At 53.6% G+C, this 19357-nt stretch overlaps 1 protein-coding gene across 5 annotated transcripts in view; it reads left to right on the plus strand.

Annotated features, from left to right (window-relative positions):
- ARRB1 (arrestin beta 1) overlaps positions 1-19357 on the plus strand; it is a 70074-nt gene that overhangs the window by 7151 nt on the left and 43566 nt on the right. For 2 of the 5 annotated variants that reach the window (XM_032853044.1, XM_032853045.1), the window contains exon 1: positions 12644-12684. The exons of 1 other annotated variant lie outside the window; for it this stretch is intronic. In XM_032853044.1, coding sequence (XP_032708935.1) covers positions 12659-12684 — 26 coding nt within the window. In that variant the 5' untranslated portion in view covers positions 12644-12658. Of the gene's footprint in view, positions 1-12627; positions 12685-16864; positions 17023-19357 lie in introns of those variants that run through there. 2 more of the 5 variants (XM_032853048.1, XM_032853046.1) reach the window with 2 other exon arrangements.

Here is a 19357-nt window from a genome sequence, read left to right on the forward strand (position 1 = left end):
TCCCTCAGCAGGCTGTGAGCTCCCACACAGAGTAACCTCTCTGATTCACTCCTGAGGCCTCAAAGTTCTTGGCACAAGCCTATTTCATCATTGGCCCTTAGTACCCAGATGGTGACCTGACCCAACACAGTGCCCTTCCTGTCTGTCCTTCAAGGCCTGCATCATATATGGCCTCCTCCTTCAGGAAGCCCTCGCTGATCACCCTGATCACCAAGTACCTTGTGGGGTTTTTGTTTTGTTTTGTTTTGTTTTGTTTTGTTTTTTGCTTTCTTTCTGTCTCTCTCTCTCTCCCTCTCTCTGTCAGTCTTGGCACTGATCCACTCCCCCATATCCCCAATGTGTCCTGGTTATTTATAGTTGCAAGGTCCCCTGGGTGAGACCAAGGACACCTGTCCTGAGTCTTTTGTCCCTGTACCTGTGCAGACCTGGCATGGAGCACTGAACTACGTAAATATTTGTTCAGTGAAGGAGGCTGAATGTAGGTGTTTCACTGGGAGAATATTTACTTGGCGGGGGAGGGGGATGGGCAGTATGGTTGGTGAGGACAATGGGATATCTTTGCCAGCTTTGAAACACCTACAAGTGATTTTGTGTGTGTGTGTCACCCAAAGGGTGGAGGTCATTGGATGAGCGGCTTTACTTGGCTAGGAGCATGTGTTTTCTGATAACCCGAGCTAGCCAGCATGGGGTTTGGTGGCTCATTCCAGCCTTCTTGCTTTTGCTTCTCCTGCTCCTCCCATTTAGGGTGCCATCCTCGCTTCTTACTGCTTGTCCAAATCCTTCTCCCTAAGTAAGTGCCCCAGCTGTGGAGCCATCCCTTGCTGGCCCCAAGAGTGTGGGTTCTATTCCTCATCCCCATCCTCAGACATTTCCTGAGCCTTCCTGGGTCTGGACTGTGGCATAGGTGAGTGTGGAGTCTTTAGAATGGACATCTGGATCTGGCCCCAGTACACCCAGTGTGGTTTGACCTAGCCTGAGGAGGGGACCGTGGCTTCCAATGACCCACCGGTGATCAAGGAGCTCTTTATACAGCTGGAGAGATCTTCCCCTTGGCTTCCCATTGGGCAAGTACTCAGAACCCACCTAATTACTGGGGACAGCGTTTTGGGCACTGGATCCAGCAGGCTGCGGTCATGATCAGCTAATTAAACCACCCAAGAATTGCTCATTGGCCCTGAGGAGGGGAAGGAAGAACGTGGGGGGTGGTGGGGCTCAGAAGGGTGTGAGAAGGCGAGTGAGGCTATGAAGGAGGCTTCAGACATGGGGCCTGCAGGCAGAGCTAGGAAAAGAAAGCAGGAGGTGGGGAGAGAGGGTGGGGGAGCTGGGAGAGAGGCAGACAGACAGACGAATGAGCGAGAGTGCTATCTGGGGACAACAGCCAAGTGAGATAAGTCAAGGAGAGGGGTGCTGACCTGGGAAACAGGGACCCCACTTCTTTGCTATCCCTCTGATACCCTGGATGAGCTGCTTTTCCTCTTTGGGCCTCAGTTTCTCCGTGCGTCAAGAAGGAAGGAGAAAGGGCTTTGACCTAGGAGGGCCTTAGTACTCTTTCCTTCTCAGTTCTACAGCTGGAAGGGGAGAGGGCAGAGACAGCAGGCTGTCAGGCTGTGCTGTGTGCTGGATAGCTTGGCCGTCAGCAGCCCTGTGTCTGGAAGGGGCAGGCAGTGGGGGGTTGTGATCCCACCTGAGTTGGAGTTGAATCAGAAGGGAAGAGTCTGGGTGGCAGGCAGCAGGCAAGCCCTCGGTCTTTGTTATGCCCTGTCCCTGTCTTCATGGCCATCCTCTGGCTCCCAAACTAGCCTCCTCAGTGGGGACCAGTGAGGGCTGTGTGGTGTCTCCCATTAGTAGCACCCCCGGATGTATGGGGCTCCCCAAAGCTAGAGCCACGAAGTCTGGAACAGGGATGGTAGAGTCCCGCAGACTTGGGCAGTTCTGCTGTCCAGCATATTGCACACCAGCTCCATGACTTCAGGGGAAGGCTCTCTGGGCGTCAGTTTTCTCGTTTGTGCGGTAGGCGTGATAATATCACCTAGCGCATATGGTTGCTGTGGCCCAGAGGGTAAGGATTTGCTGAAGCCCTCGCTGTCATTCAAGACCAGGAGTGGGTCTCAGCTCTTCTCTCTGTTTCCCTGTCTTCTGCATCCCCTCCCTCCCTCCCTGTCTGGTGCTGTGCACACAGATGAATATGCAGGGGTGGGGGTTGCACCAGGCTAGAGTTCAGCTGGAGGCAGGAAAGGGAAGTGAGATTGCCCAGAGGCCAGGGAGGGGCAGAGCTGGGTGCTGCGGGGCAGCCTGAGCCCCCAGCCCTATGGCCCCTCACCCATGACAGATTGTCTAGGAGGCAGTGGGGAGAATCTGGGGGCCAGAAGCCGGGGCAGGGCTGGACACTGTGGAGGGCCCCAGGCTTCTCTCCCGTAGCCCATGCCCCCAGGTGCTGCGGTGGGGACTAGAGCCAGGTTTTCTGCCTGGGAAGCCAGGAGGCCACTGTTTCACACACTCCGATGACAACAACCCTTCCTGGTTCCTACCCCTAGCAGCGGGGTGCCTGCTGGGAGCTGAGAGTCTTGGAGAGCAGCGCCAGCCTCCGAGGTCTGCTGAGGTCTGGAGGAGAGGCAGCAAGGGAGGGAAGCAAGCCGCTTCGCCCTCCCCCAGCCTCTCCCTGCAGTGCTGGGCTATGACATGCCAGGGCCTCTGACTCCAAGGAAGCTGGTTACATAACTCGGCCCAACTCCCTGGTTCCTTCTTCTCTTCCTCCCCAGAGGGGCCCAGCAGGAGGACGGAGCTGCTTCACTGGGGATTTCTGGGCCTGAGATGTCAATGTGAGCAGCCCCCTGCCTTGGGCTGGTGGTATGTGCCGCCCACACCATTTCCAGGGGAGAGCTGTAGGGCTGCTGAGGTTGGCTCCGGGCACTGCCCCCCTCCCACACTCCTGGGAGTAAAGCTGCAAGGGGGAGAAGCCCTCATTAGAGGAAACAGGCTGTGTCCTGAGATAATTTGCCCACGAAGTACCCCAGCGGGGACCTGGCCTCTTTGCAGCCAGAGGAACAAATAGCCAGCATTTTTCAGTTTGTTCCACTAGGTTCCACAAAGATTTCTCAAGTACTCGCTGGGTGCCAGGCCCAGACCTCCACTCAACTCATGTCTCCACGCTGCCTGGCTGACTTGTGGAGCAGCTCTGCTCCTGTCCCCCACCTGAGACCCCTTCTCAGAGGACTAGCCCTCCGGAGCTGGGGTGGCGGGGACCTCCATGATAGAGAACACCATGGGGGTTCCTCCAGGCTGGGCGTTTACAGGGTTGGCTTATCCCTTTCTCTTCCGCCACCCTGGTCCTCCCAAGAAGGGACCTGTGGATGAACACTTCGGGGCTGGGCATCTGAAGCACGAAGAGGAGGAAACATGCAAGTCTCATGTTGGGGCTGCTCCTGTCTTTTGGGGGAGGGGAAATAGATCATCACAACACAATAGAAGAAGGGGGTAAGGTGGATTCGTTTATACAGGGTGGGGGGGCAAAGCTCGCAGAGTGGCTAAGGGTCAGAGGCAGCTCCTCAGAAGTGGGGGACCCTGGAGCAGGCTTTGCTGGTGAGTCTGTACCAGGCACAGTGTCAGTCCCCTCAGCTGCTGTCAATTAGGGGTAGGCGGAGGCTGCAGATTGTTTTTAAACAAAAAAAATTTTTTTAAAGATATTATTCATTTGAGAAAGAGACAGAGGGTGCATGGGGGGTGGCACAGAGGGAGAGGGACAGAAGGCTCCCCCTTGAACAGGGAGCCCAATGAGGCTGGGCTTGATCCCAGGACCCTGACATCATGATCTGAGCGGAAAGTAGACGTTTAACCTACTGAGCCACCCAGGTGGGGCTGCAAAGTGTTGGGGGACACAAAATCTAGGGTGAGATTCAAGGTTCTGCCTCATGGCCTCACAGTGAATGTTGGGGCCTGGACGGAAGAAATGGGACGGATATAGGAGGAGACACCAGGTCCTGCAAACCCACCGTCGGAAATGAGGCGGTTTGGGGGGGTCTGTCCTGTTCTCTTCTGGTGGAGGGCCATCAGAGCAAAGACTTTCCCCCAGTGGAGGAGACCTGCAGAAGGTCTGATAACTTCTAGATGAGCGATGGAATGAAATAGGAAAAATTGTCTTTTGAGAAACAGTGCTAAGCTTTGGAGCTGTGGGGTGGCAGTGGAGGTGGGGGACACGTGGCTCTGAGGTCCGTGGAGGCCAGGGGCTGGGTGGCCCAGACAAGCAATGGGTTGGGGTTCTTACTTTCCTTCTAGCAGGATCTCCAGTATCCCTGGTAGCTTCCCGGGGTTTTTCAGCCTCTGGGCATAAAGCTTCCATTCTTTCTCTGTTGTATCTGTGCTAATGAAAGTGCCCAGCACATTAGCAGGATGATTTTTTTTTTTAGATTTTATTTATTTATTTGACAGACAGAGATCACAAGTAGGCAGAGAGGCAGGCAGAGAGAGAGAGAGGGAAGCAGGCTCCTTGCTGAGCAGAGAGCCCGATGCGGGACTCGATCCCAGGACCCTGAGATCATGACCTGAGCAGAAGGCAGCGGCTTAACCCACTGAGCCACCCAGGCGCCCTAGTAGGATGATTTTATTATGGCGCTTTATAGCCCCAGGGCAGTGGAAGAAATCAGGAAGCATTTTTAAAACTTAGTAAGGAGAACTTTTTCTTTGCAAGAGATTTTTTTTTTTTAATATCCTAAAAATGACAAAGATGATCACATGGGATAATGGAATGGTTAATATGCTCGTATTCATTTCTCATTTAGAGGGCTGACTTTAGCAGCAAGGTCTCAGTGCGCAGACTTGAGACAATCTGATCAGCTCTGATGTTCACTTTTTTATAGTCCATTTTGCTAAAAAAAAAAAAAAAAAAAAGTAAAAGTTTTTTTGGTAAGTAGAACTTTCAGCCAAAGAACCATGACCCAGTCCCAGATCGAGTCCTGTCCCAGGCCACACACAGCAACTTGGCTTCCTCCAGCCTCAGCTTCTGTTGGGGGCAGGGATGTGCCAAGCTCCTGATCCTAACCTTTGGAGCACCCAGCCTCACGGTGTTATATACATGTCCTTATCACCAAAGTGCTTTTCTTCTCCCCATTCTCCTGCGGCTGGCTCAGGCTAAGCGCTGCTTCTGGCCTGCACTGTTACCAGAATCTTCTGGCTCCGTCCTGGTCCCGCTGCTCAGTCTAGATGCCCCCCACACCGTCCTCTTATTCTGAAATTCACACCTGACTCCATTTTTCTCCTCTGTCTTAGAAACTGGCCGGTTGCTCCCCATTCCCTGTAGGACAGTCCACATTCTCCAGGGGGCATTGGAGGCCCTCCACCGTCTGTGCCAAACTTCCTTCCCGTGCTCCTTTCCCAGCTCTCCCCACCACCCAGCCCACACCCCAGCTGCGCTGATTTTTTTGGATATTCCTCTACAGTTTTCATATTTTCTCCGCACTGTGCCTTTGTTCAAGCCGGCCTCTCCGTCTGGAATGCCTTCTTTCTCTGACTGGGCACAGCTCCCTTCTATTTGAAGGTTGAACTTCACCTCCATGTGGTATAGTTGATCTGTTGTACTGAGCACCTCAGGTGTGACACCTTCCCTTGACTGGGCGCCCTACGCCAAGGCCGTCAGTGTCCTCCTGCGTGCTCCCTTGCACCTCGAAGTCTTGCGGGTGGGATGGCGCATTCCGGCAAAGCTGGCTGCTGACACGTCAGTTTCCTGTGCTTGTGGGCAGACCTGTATCTGGTACCTCTTGGCCCCCCAGCTCCTGATAGGGCTGGCCTAGCCGCGTGAGGTCTAGGTTTGCAGAAGTGAACTGAAGCAAGAGTACAAGCCCCACACACCCATGGGCGTGTGTGCAAACTCACACACTTCTGACACCCATGGCTGTTGTACTCATATACGTAGGGGCCAGAACTGGGTGGAGGTGTGAGTCAGGGAAGATTCCCTGGAGGAAGCGAGCCCTGAGCTGCTGACCCAAAGGAGAGGCACTCTTTCCCTCTTCTCACTTCCTTCCTGGCCCTAGCACTTTAAGAAAACAGCTGACACCGGCTGTGGAAAGGGAAATGTCAGTATTGTGAGTTGGGGGTTGGGATCTCTGAGTCTGGAGGTGATTAAATCAGGCACGTGCCTCCCTCCCTTCCTTCCCTGCCCTCCCTCCTTTCCATCCCCCCTTCCCTTCCTTCCTCCCTCCTTTCCCAGTCTCCTTTATCTTCTCCCTTCCTCCTCCTCCCTTCCTCCCTCCCTCTTCCCTCCCCTCCCAGCCTCCTGCCCCCCTCCTTCCCTCCCTCCACCCTCCCCTCCCTGCCTCCTGCCCCCCTCCTTCCCTCCCTCCACCCTCCCCTCCCTGCCTCCTGCCCCCCTCTTTCCCTCCCTCCACCCTCCCCTCCCTGCCTCCCTTCCACATACATTTCTGAACCTCTAGCACACGCCAAATACCGGGGGCTACAAAACTGATCAGATAAAACATATCTTTATATTTTTCTGCCTTCCTAATGTTCATGTTGGAACCTGCCCTTTCCTTTATCTGTCTCAGGGGATCTGAGTTCAAGTGTTGGCATGTCACTGATAGCTCTGTGCCTCTGGGCCGGTCAAGTCACTTCTCTGAGCTTTAGTTTCCTGTGTATACCATGGAGATGATAATATCCTCCTCCTGAGACTACAGTGGATCATATGTGTGAGGTGCCCAGCAGGCGCCTTTGATGGTAGTTCCTCACTGAGTGAGAGCCACTCTCCAGCTGGAAGCCAAATCCAGCATGTCCTCCTTGACCAGCACAGGGCCAGGCACACAGTACAGTGGCGTGCTCAATCATCCCAGTTTTCCTGGGACTGTCTTGGTCCATCTCGGGACACTCCTTTGTCTTGGGTGACTGTGGACAGGTGGTCACCCTACACTATATTCTCTGTAAGGGTTTGTAGAACGGACATATGAGTGGGTAAATCATAAGGGAAGGACAGAGCTGGGACTTGGGCAAGCAAAAGCAAGCATGGGGCAGCTGGCTTGTCGGGGGAGAGGTGGTCTCAAGGGTCTGGGTGGCGGAGCAGGTGGAAGGTGGGAGGTGGGCTCGGGACCTTCTGCTGCTTGGCAGCATGGGGAAAGGTACAGACCCTGAGTCTGCGAGGCTGTTGCTTTTAAGCAAGCTTCAGGCTTCCAAAGCATATGCACTCGTTGTCTGATCCCCTTTTTCTAGGAAGGCCTGTAATAAGCTACTGGCTGCTCCTCTGCCTCAGAAGCTGGAGGCCTCTTGTTCCTCATGGGACACACGGTGTTCCTCAGGAGCTGGTACTCCAGACTGTGAAGAGACTCGGCTGAGGTCCAGGCTGGGACATGGGACAGTAGGGCTCTAGCCCCTCCCCTGGTCCTGGCCCAAAGACCTAGCAAGGCCTCAGTTTCCCACCTGTTCCCTGAGGATCCAGCCCTTCCTGCCAGGGTGTCTGTGAGATGTCACCTACAAAGGTCCCTTGGCATGTCTCGCCCAGAGGAGGCATACAACGCGTGTCCTCTGTTTTCCTTTCTGTAAATGGGGACAATACAATCAGCTCTGCCTACCTTCCAGGGCCGATGTGTAGACCAGATGGGATGCGGGATGTGGGAACAGTGGGTAAACAGTGTCATAGCCTTCAAATATTTGGGGCTGGGGTTCTTGGTAGGGCTGTCTCTGCTGGCCCAGGGGTCCAGGCACAGGTGGGGGCGACCCTGCCCACCCAGGCGTGGAGGACCCTCCTGGAGGCGTGCTCCAGGATCACAGAGAAGTCCAGCGCTGCTGTCCGTGGGAGCACGCACACTCCGTGGGCCGGTCCTGAGCTCAGACGAGCTCTGCTGCTTCTGAAACCGTGGCGAGAGGGAGACAGCCAGCCAGCCAGACTTGGTCCTGTGGCAGGGAGAGTTTAGTTGCTGCAGGACGCGTGACCAGAAGAAGGAATGTCCTCCGGAGCCTCCTCTGTCGGTTGGGCTGGAGGCAGGGCCTTTGTGAAGGCGGGTGGTGTTCGGATCGCCTCTGGGCCCTTCCTCCAGCCCAGGGGCGGACTCACCGTGAGGCTGGCGCAGCTTCAGCTTCAGGCCCTCTGTGCTCCAGGGCCCCTTCCGAGACCTAGCGCTGTGTCCACGGACTCAGAGGTTCTGTGAAAGGTGCAAAAAGAAGATATTTTTGTACTCTTCTTTTTTCTTTTTTTAAAGAGGGCTTCCAAACTCTATGAACTCATTCAAGCCTCGATCCGCCCCTGCTCAGACCGGGTGGTCCTTTGTGCCAGGATGTCGGTGCCATGTCCCTGCATGTGCTTGGGGAGGTCTCACCGCACACACGCGGACCTGGTCATCAGTTACGGCCCTCCCTGCTGAGGCAGGACCCAAAAGCCATCTGGGTGAGCCACTTCCGGGCCAGACCCAGCTGCCAAGCTCCCTGGCTGTGTAAAGGAGAGACTGGAGAAGTCCTTCGGCCCTCAGTCTTATTCATCTGTAACGTGGACATCATCCCTATGTGAAAAGGCCTGGAAAGGTCTAAATAATGTGCCACAGGTGAAACCACCTGGGACAGCCCCCGGCTTGTCACGGGAGCTCAGTAAATGAGTGGAACCTGGATAGAGATGGGGAAGGGGTGGGGTAGGGAGATTTGGAGGCTTGGGGGAACGGGGTGGGGGGCACCCCTTCCATTGGGGTCTCTGTCAGATCCACCTATACTGTGCTGGGCCTGGTGCTGGGATTCAGACAGCTGGGGTGGGGTACCGGTGGTCAGATGAGCTAAGAGGGGGAAAAGGATTTATTAGCTGTGGAGTACAGTTTCCTGGGAAGGGGCCATTGTAAACTGAGTGGCCCTTTGGTGGGGGAGGGCAGAGTGGAAATCTGGATCGAACTTTCCTGCTGCTGGGGGTGAGAGGTCACCAGCCTGACCTGTTTTGTTTGAGTGAAGCAGCCCAAGCAGGCAAGCCAGACCTTTCCTGCTTAGAAGGGAAACCAGGCCGGCAGGGTGCGCTGCTTCCCACGTCGTGCACCCCGGCGCTGAGCTGGGGAAAGGGGAAGGTCGCTTAATGACGGCGGTCCCGTCCCTCACAACTTCTGCGCCCCCTTCAGGGAGGGGAGGGAACGGCAGTGAGGTGGGGACTAGGAGGAAGGAATAGAAACTGGTGTGAGGCTACCTTTCAAATCCAGCCACTATTGCTTATGTCTCTGACCTTGAAACAGTTACCTAATCTTTCTGAACCTCTGTTTTCCTATCTTTAAAATGGGGGTGATAATATTCTTTCCCCACTCCCTGGGTTGTAGTAAGGCCGAAATGAGATGGTGTAGGGCTTAGCACTGGCACACAGTAGGTGATCAGTAAATACTGATTATCCCTCACTCCTCCCCCATGACCCTCATCCAAATGTCTTGCATTCTACTCCATTATCCTTATGCGTATACCCTTGGTTGGACTGGGATCCCCACCCCAGCCCTGGCACAGTATCTTTCAGACACCTTGAACTAGTTGGCAAGAAGCTGCACTGGGTCAAAGAAAAGTGCAGGAAGTTTAAGCCAGAAACTCACTTACTGCACACCTATGGTGCGCTCCTGCCAGAGGCCTAATGGGTGGTCTGTGCCCTGCCTGTCAGTAGTAACTTGAATGGCCAATGACTGTCAGTAGTAATTTGCTGTCACCTTCTGTACCAGCGACTTTCTTTTCTTTTCTTCTGGTCCCAGTACCTGGCACAGGGGGTACCCATATATTTTTGGTAAATGAATGGCTGCTTTCCTCCCCTTTCTCCCCCCCCCCCCCCCCCCCCCCGCTTTCTGAAGTCAGACTTTGTGTCCCTCCCAGCCCAGCCACTTTCCAGCTGTGGCAAGTCACCCTGCCTTGTTCGGCTTCAGCTTCCTCCTCTTTAAAACAGGGAAAATAGTGGTATCAGATGTCCAAGGGCCCAACTGTGCCTAAGAACAAGGTAAGCACCCCATAATGTCAGCTGCTGTTTTTTGCATGATCTCCAGGGGTCTTTGTCATATGGCAGGGGGAACATTCCATTCCTGCAGACCCTCTCTGCTGGCCTCACAATGGATTTGGAGCTCAGTGCAAACTGTTTATGTTTCCTCGGCTGAGTTTATTACCCAGGCAGGCTTTACTGCAATTAATTACTAGCAGAGCAAATAACTTGTCCCTGGGAGGCTGGGCTTGGCATAAACATTTACATCCAGCCAGGGGCCAACCTAGGGGCTAGGCTCTTTCCTCCAGGCTCTGGAACAGAGGGAGATCAGAGGATCAGGCTGAGAGGCGTAGGATGGGGTGGGGTGCCAAAGAGAAACAGCCTTCCTTCAATTGCTTTTCCTGGAGGACTCCTTAGCCCTTGAGGTGCTGGGCCTCTGCTTTCTCTTTTCATCTCCCTCGCTGCGCCACAAGGAGAGTCCCTGTGTGCAGATGGGGAAATCGAGGCTCAGCTAAATTAAGCCGCCTGCTTAAAGCCACAGAACCTGCAGGAGGGGCAGGAGGTGAAGGTTCAAGTGGTAGCACTGTGGAAAAATAGACTGGGAAAGAGAGGCTAGAAGCTGGGAAATCACCGAGGGATTGCCTGTTGGTTCTCTTGTTCATTCGCCACATGTTTGTCCGACCCCCGTGAGGGGAGCCTGAGGAGGCGGTGCTGACTGTTAGTGACGATTGAGACTGACCAACTCCACACTGAGTTCCAGAAACTCCCTCAGGATGGTCCCATTAACAGTCAAACATGTGGCAGAGGCAGTTTCTTGGAGGACAGGAAGGAGGTGGCTTTTGTGGGTCTCTAGAGCTCAGAGCCCCACTGTCTTACACAGAGAGGTGGCCTGAAGGGGAGTAGTCTTCAAAAAAAAAAACAAAAACAAAAAAAAACAAAACAAAAAAACGGAAGGGTCCCTGGATGGCTCAGTCAGTTAGGCATCTCCCTCTTGATTTGTGTTCAGGTCATGATCTCAGGGTCGTGAGATTGAGCCCCACGTCTGGGTCCGTGGTGGTCATGGGGCCTGCTTAAGATTCTTTCTCCCCACCTCCACCGCCCGCCTCCCTGTACCTCTCTCTTTTTCTCCCCCTCATTATCAAAAACCCAAACACCAAACCAAACCAAAACAAAACAAACAAAAAATACCAAAAGGAAGGGCCCTCTGAAGGCAACTCACTCCTCTCAACCTAGAATTTAGAATTCTAGAGTCCCAAGCCCCTACTTTGGGGCAAAGAGAAGGTTCAGAGGAGGTTTAGCTCAAAGTTACACGGCAGGAAGGCTTAGTGGACATTCCCAACAAAGGGCTTTATCTTGTGCATTTACGTCTTAGGGGTGAAATGACCGATCATAGGGGAAACTCTCGTGGCTGTCCTGATCCCATGCCCCCTCTCCACTCCGTGGCTGTGAGTCCTGTGTTTTCTGGAGGCCCTTTCTGCTCAGCATTCCTGCTCCACTTGCAGTCTTTCTGTGTAACTCTCTAGAGCATCCTGCTGGGGCCATCTTCCCTCTATGCTGGAAGGAAAGCCAAGGCTTACAGAGGAAAAGGAACAGGGTCCTCCTGCCCCTGTACTCATTCTGGATGTGGTGTGCCTGGATTCTGGAACCTCTGGGGGTGGGCAGGAGCTCATCTCTGCAGCTTCAGGCCCTAGGGCAACCTAGGGCCTTACCTGAGCCTTCCACTCTGTGTTGTCAGCACCCGGCCCAGAGCCTGGCTTGTGGTAACTGATGTCCAGGGAACGTGTGACTTGCAGGGTGAGTGAATAGCTGGTGGCAGACGAGGGTGGCAGGCAGGGGGCTCCACTCCGAGTCACCACTCGACCACAGATGGATATCGGTGTTGCTTCCAGAAAGGAGACAGGACAATAGTCCTCACTCACAGGGTCATGGTGAGGATCAAAAGGCAGCCGAAAGTGGAAACAGATGGTCCAAATGTGCATCAGTGGATGGATGTCTAAACCGATTGTGGTCAGTCCAAACCATAGAGGAGTATTGAATCATAACAAGGGATGACACAGCGGTGCCTGCTGTGACAGGGACAAGCCTTGAAAACATTGCTCTAAGTGAAGGAAGCCAGTCGCCCAGGTCACACATTGTACGATTTCATTTATATGAAATGTCTAGAATAGATCCATCTGTAGCTGCCAGAGGCTGGGGGAAGGGGAGAATGGGGAGAAGAGACTTCCTATGGGTGAGGTATTTCACTGTGGAGCCATGGAAATGTTTTGGAAATGGAGGAGGTAGGTTTTTTGTTTTGCTGTTGTTGTTGTTGTTGTTGTTGTTGTTTTTGCACATCTTGAATGTACTAAATGCCACTAATTGTTCACTTTGAAATGCTAAGTTTTATGTTATGTGCATTTCACCTCAATACATTATTTTTTTTTAATGGCCAAAAAAAAAAAAAAGACACATCCGGGAGGAAAGGATGCTGGAGGTGGGACATGGATGTTGGGGTGAGGCTCCTGGAGGAAGGTAGGGTGAGACTGAACAGCCGTGAAGCGTGCAGGTGTCAAGTGGAAGGCAGTTTGGCAGACTGGTAGGACCAAGGGTTCTAGAATAAGACTGAGGGGATTCAGAGCTCTGTGGCCTTGGGCAGGTTATTTAACCCTTCTGTTTCTGTTTTCTCAGCTGTGAGATGGGAGTAATGAAATTTTTATTATGGGACTCGTAATCTTTTATTATGGAAATTATAAAATGTTCCTGAGGATTAAATGCATTAATATTTGCGAAATGCTGAGAACGGTGCTTGGCACAAAGTGGGTACCACATGAGTGTTAGCTGCTGTTACTGTCGCTCATTCGCATTTTCATTTATTTGCTCACTTACTGAGCACCAGGCCCGGGCTGTGCCCTGAGGGCAGGGCTGGGAGGGCAGGGAGGTGGGGGTGGGAAGGGGGGGGCCCGGGTCCTGTTCTCAGGGGCGCCCTCATATCTGGATGCAGAGTCAGGCCCCGCTGTACCTCCTCCCCACCCGCCGAGCCTGTAGCTCCAGCTGTTAATGAAAATCGTGCATCACCTCCCAGTTCTCGGAGCTTCCTGAGCAGGCACTATCTCCCTTAGGACCTGGCATTTCTCTTTCTTGGCTTTTGAAAACACCTTGGTCTTGGGGGCTGGTGCCTTGGGCTTTCTGGAACGTTAGTAAGTCCCTGGGCCTTGGTTTCCCTGCTTATCCTGGGAGAGGTCAGGCTGTGCTCTGGGACTGTCAGTGTCTTTTGATCTCCAAACCTGAGCCCATGCTTGGGGTGCGCCTGACGTGTCACATCTGTGGAGATTTAATTTATAAAAAGTGGACAGTCTTTTTTAGGGCTTGCGTTCTGGACAACTGAGGTAGGGGGTCAAAGAGGGAGTCAGGGGTCTCTCCTGAGCTCCTGCCTTCAAGCTTTTCCTCCTTTTGGGCCTGGCCAGCCCCTGTCGGCCTCCCCGACTCTTCCAGCAGTCATTCAGACTCAGAGTCTCATGGACTGAAACAGTCTGTTTCTGGCTGCCGCCCATCTCTGCTCTGTCAACCCATCCATGTCGGCACCCCTCCCACTGCCGTCCTCAGCCTATCACTCCAGCACGGTCATATACCCCATTCCATCCCTGTGACATTCAGTACACACACAATCACCAGGTCCTGGTGACTCCCCTTCACCCCCAGGGGAGTCTTGCTCAGCTCCTGTACTCCCCTTCTACCACCTGCGTCCCTCAGCTCACCCCCAGCCACCTGCCCTCCTTCCACCTAGAGCTCTGTCTCCACCTGCTGGCTCCCGTGCCAGCTGCTTGTCACGGAGGTTGTCCCAGGGCAAAGGAGCAGAAAAGTCATTTCAGGAAGGAGCTTGCTTTCTCTCTTCTTGTAAAAACAAAGTTACATCTTAAGTAGCTTGAGTCAGGCTTCCAGAACTCCTCCCTGGTGGTGGGAGGATGGATAAAACAGGCAGCGGCGCTGTGCTAGAGGGCCTCTGGAAGAAAGCAGAGCCAGAGTCAGGCCAGGCAGAGTTCTTTGGCTTCTCAGGAAGCCCTGATGTATTCATATCCCCTCCCCTCTCTCCCAGACACAGACAGCACACTCCTGCACACGTGGACACTGGCTCTCAAGGGTTTGGCACACTGGGTTCAGGGAAGTTTTCTTGGGTAGAACACTCATTTATTCAGCCTTTCATTCATCCATGGGTCTTTGTTCAGTGCCAGGCCCTGTGCCGAATCCTGGGGATATGGAGTGGGGCCAGACCAGGTCCCCGTCTGAGGGCTGGTTCCGGAGGCTGTTGGGCACTCAGAAGCACACAGTGCGGTCTGATAAGTGCCATGCATTCGTTTGCTCATTCAACAAAGGCTTGCTAAGCACCTGCTGCGTACCAGGCCCCATTCTAGCACCGGGGCACTGGCCCAGAACAACGAAGGCAAGAACCCTTACCTTTACCAGGCTAGCCTTCTGGCGCTGTGCCATCCCAGAGACACAGTGACGAGAGTTCTCAGGGCACATTTAAAAAGAACTAATATTTATCATTCAATAACTATTTTTAAAAACACAAAATCAGGGGCGCCTGGGTGGCTCAGTCATTATATGTCTGCCTTTGGCTCAGGTCATGATCCGGGAGTCCTGGGTTCGAGCCTGACATCCTGGGATCGAGTCCCTCCCTGCTCAGCAGGAAGCCTGCTTCTCCCTCTCCCACTCCCCCTGCTTGTGTTCCTTCTCTCCCTGTGTCACTCTCCATCTGATAAATAAATAATAAAGTAAAATAAAAAAAAATAAAAACACAAAACCTTCAGTTTAGACAAGGAGAAGATAGCAATCGTCCATAATTTCATCGCTTTGGAAGAACATTAAAATTTTTTTTTCAGTGTTTGCCTCTCTGCTGTGCATGTGTGCGTACGTGTATGTGTGCCGGTGCCCGTGTGTTCAGGCACAATGGTGCTTAAGCTGTCTGTGACATCTGGACTAATGTCTTTTTTCCTCCAGCATTTCCCTGCCATTAACCCAGCATTAATAAATCCATATTTATTAATGACACACAGAGTTCCTCATGCAAATGCTCCTCAGTTTATCGAACTCTCCCCTTCTTTGGCATGGACATTATTTCTCGGTTTTTTTTTTTTTTTTTTTTTTTTTGCTATTCCAAATAATGCTGAAACAATTAGTTTCGAAACCACGCAATGACCCTCTGAGGGCAGGATCCTGGAAGTTGCAAAGGTCCCAGGCTCTGCAGCTGCCCGTCCTCCCTCTCCCCTGCAGGCCTTTCTTGCTATGAAGGCTCGGTGCCTTGCCTGTGGGAGAGGAGGCGCCCGCCAGGTCAGTCTCAGTACAAGTTGTTGCATTTCTCCTTGGCTGCATAAACAATCAGCTGATAACTTAGTAGCTGGAAATAACAAAGTTCATTTTTTTTTTTCTCTCCTGGTTTCTGCGGGTCAGGATGTGGGAAGGGCTCAGTTGGGCACGTCTGGCTCAGGGTCTTGCGCGGTCACGGCTGGCCCTGGGGCTGGAACAGCTGCGTGCTTGAAGTGGGCTCTTGTTGCTGTCACCCCTGGAGTCTGGCCCTGCCTCTCTTTGTCTCATGGCTCCCTCTCACATGCGGGCGGCCTCCATGTCCGTGTCTCCCCTGGATGAACCATGCCAGCAGAACACACAGGGCCGTCTGTGGGCCTGGGGTTCTTGCCAGTTCTTGACGTACGTGAAGTTGCTCATTGAATCCTTACAGCGGCCCAAGGAGGCAGGTGCTGTTGGGATCTCACTTCCCGCTCAGAAAGTGCACATGTGGGATCTGAACCCAGAGCAGCCTTATTACTGAGCCTGCCCCCCTCCCCCAGCTGGTCTCCCAGTGTCTACTCCAGCCTCTCTGCCCTTCCATTCTCCACCTAGTGGCCAAAGTGAGCACATTTAAGCGTCGTTCCGTTGTTTGCGTCCGTTCCTTGCTGAAACCCTGCCAGTGTCTTATCAGGATGACGATTAAAATCCTGACTGGTGACCAAGGCCACCTGGTGACTGGGTGCTGTTGGTCTTGTCCCCCCCACCTCACACCCCCTCTCCCTCGGCGCCTTCAATGGGGCTTGCCCCTGCCACCGAGCCACTGTGTAATGGGCCACCCTTTGCCCCTTTCCGAGTTTTTACTGCTGCTGCTTCAGCTCCTAGCTCAGACCTCCTTTCCTGAGGAAGCCTTCTTGACTTCCCAGGCTGGTGCGTCACCTATCCTGGGCTCTTGGAGCCCTGTATTTGGCGGCTCTTACTGTAAGAGTCACCGTGTACTATTTGTCGGATGTCTGTCTTGCAGGGCTGTGGTGCTGCACACTTGTGGGTAATGCTGTTGGCATTGTGGTCTGTGCCACGGAACCCCCTGGTGTTGGGCAGTGTGGAGCCCTGCTGTCTTCGCTGCTAGAAGGGAAATGTTGGGTCTGTTGCACAAACCTGCCCTAGTCACCATTCGTCCCCCATGGTCAGCAGTGTCTGACATGGAAGTAAATATTTGTGGAATATTATTCATAATAATAAGAGCTATATGTGTTACCAAGCATTAGGCACTACATTTGGTCAATCCTCAGAACAGCCTTAGAGGGTAGGCCCTCTTGGCATCCCCTCGTTTTAGATGAGGAAACAGGCTGAGGAAGGGGGAGTTACTTGACTTATGTCCTCTAGTGAGTGGAAGGTTCACCCAAGGCAGACTGGTTCACTCTGATAAAAAAAAAGCAAACAAGAGAAGGATCCCTCAATTCTAGCAGCTTAGAGCTGGTCAGATGAGGGAGAGCCCAGACACACCCCATTGCAATAAAGCTTCTCACACAGTGGTGAGGACGTATGTGCGGGGAGGGGTGTTTTCCTACAGTAGGGAGAGAGGAAGGAGAGAAAGGGCCCCTGGACAGGAAGTGGATTTGCTTTGGGGCCACTCTCCCATTTGGACGCCAGACCTAGCCACATTCTCCTGACCACAGCCTCTGTCTCCCCAGCTCGCTGTCCTAAAATGAAGGCCTGAGGAAAGAAGGTACCAGCCGGGACAGGGATGGGGTGGGACTCTCCTATGTGCCCAAGTTATACCAGAGGCCTCAGCTCTTACTTATGTGGAGACCTGTCCTTAACCTGGTGATTCTCCTGAGAGGAAAACAGATAGGAGAATTTCCATTATACAGGTGAGGGAATGGATTAACCCCGAAAAGTCAAGGGAATGGTCTGAGTCCTAGAGCCAGGACCAGAACCCAGATCCCTAGAAGCCCCTCAGCCCCAGGACTCTCTCTGTGTGTGAGAGAGAGTGTGTGTGGGAGTGTGTGTGTGTATGAGAGTATGAGTGTGGAGTAGGGGTGGGGGACAAAGATGAGGACTCCCCCTTCCTCAGTCTCCTGGTTCCTCCTGACTCCTTATCCCAGCAGCCTGTCCCACCAGAGGAAAAGACACCCATTAAGGCTCTATGGACTGTCCCACAGTGCCTGCCAGTCCTGTTTGTCTGGGAATTCGGAGTTGCCTCAGTGCCTGCTCTCCATCCGTTGAATTCCTTGGCTTTCCCACCGGCCTGTGGGCTTTCTGAGGGCTAAGCCTTGACTATACCATCAGGTCAGTTTTGCTGCCCAGTATTTTCTGAGTTTGTGTTCAATCCTGTGTGGAGCCCAGCCCAGCCCAGAGGTTGGTTCAGGGGCTTTGGAAAAAGTCGGTACCTGAGTGGATCTTGAAGGAGCAGTAGGAGTGACCAGAATCCTTGTCGCCTTCCTCCCTGAGCCCCAGCCCCTGTGGGTACAGAGCTGAGCAGGCACTGGTGATTGATGCCCAACCCCCAACCCCCGTGCCAGCTCCAGTCTCTAGCAGGGCTACCCAGTCCCTGAAGATTCCAGAGACTCCCAGCCACTCCCAGCCAGTGCCTGCCCAGCCACTGCCCCTCTGAGGCCCCGGCTTCTTTCTCTGTCTCCTTCCTCACAGGTCTGTCTTCTGGGGATTCTGTTTTGGTTGGAAAGAGGAGGCGGAGGTGTTTGCGTGTCTGGCTCTTTCCTCCTTTCTCATTCCTCCTCCCTTCCTCCCTCTTGCCTCTCAAGATGTTTCCTCTGCCAGTCTGGCCGCACTCCAGGCTCCCTGCTCCTCAGTAACCGTCCTCTCCCGCCTGGGGCTTCTGCGGGCTGTGGCTTTCCCTTAATGCCTTCTGTCTCTAGACGAAGGGTCCACGGGACATATCCTTCAGGGTGGGGGGTCCATTTCCTCCATCTTCCCCTCCTGTTTAAAACCCACGTCTCCTGGGAGAGGAGGCTGCAGGCCCATTCTAGCGCTGCCTCCTGCTCCAGGTGTCCCTTTTCCCCTCCAGGCCTTGGTTCTCTGTGGAGCCCATGACATAGGCAGCCCCTTGGTGTCAGGGCACATAACGTGCCTTGCGTTCATTTCATTGTAGTTTTGTGCTGCTTTGGCAAGGATCTGTGCTCCAGGCATGGGACACTGGGGAGATGCTCCCTCCAGCTAGGCAGTGGCCTGGAGTACAGAATTTGCACTACCCACCCTCCCAGCCCCAACCACCTTTTCATGTTCCCAACTGAGGTCCCATCATTCCCTGAGGATCCTCAAGGACCCCTTCTCCATCTGCCCCTCCTGGTGGAGGTTCACAGGGTGAAGCAGACCCATACCCGGGCCTGAATGGAGCTCAGCCTGGGCTGTGTAACCTCAGCACATCGCACCATGTCTGGAACAGGGCAGATAACTCGGTAAATATTTGTAGAATGATTTCTGGAGGAGCAGCCAGTGAACCAGAGTGTGGTATGATAGAGGGGTGAGGACGGATAAGGTGCTGAAGGGGCACTTCCTAGTGGAGGTGACGTGTGGTGTTTCAGAATGGGTCAGAGCTGGACAGAGAGCAGGGTAGGGAGGGCATTCCAGGCAAAAGGAACAGAGGGTGTGTGATCTGGGGCTGAGGGTAGATACGAGTAAGTGGAAAGAAGGGAGGCTGGAAAGAAGGACCGGGATGTGGGAGGAACCTCTGTTCTGGGGATGGGTGCCCCAGCCTGTTGGAATGGTGCCAGCACTTAGCCCAGTCGGTCTCTGTGCTGTAGGCCTGGGTTTGCGGGGGGCAGGCAGGTGATGGAGGGGGAGGGCCCTCAGGGCTTTCGAGGCCTTGCTGGGGCTTGGGACTGAGTCAACCCAAGGCCACTAGCTCTGTTCCCCTGGGCCGAGCAGGTCATGGGATTAGAACCTGTCACGGCCAGCTGGATGAAGCAGGCTTGTGACAACACTTAAGTTAGAACCAGGTTTAGCTGCGGTCTCCATAATTTCCTGGCCGGGACCCTGAGCAAATCACCGACTTCTGTGTGAGAGATTTCCTCTTGAACAGAGATAACACAAGCTGCCTCTTAAGACCGTTACAAAAATTAAGGTAACCTGTGTAAAGTTTTCCTTTTTCCTCCCAGTTTCTCCCCTTCCATGCCCACACTCCTTCTTGGCAGGGCTGGCCCTTTGCACTGGGGGCCTGGGTCCGCTGGCAAGGTTGCAAGATATTCT

Source organism: Lontra canadensis, unplaced genomic scaffold, assembly GCF_010015895.1.
Source record: "Lontra canadensis isolate GAN:19392208 unplaced genomic scaffold, GSC_riverotter_1.0 scaffold7, whole genome shotgun sequence".
NCBI classification, from domain to species: domain Eukaryota; kingdom Metazoa; phylum Chordata; class Mammalia; order Carnivora; family Mustelidae; genus Lontra; species Lontra canadensis.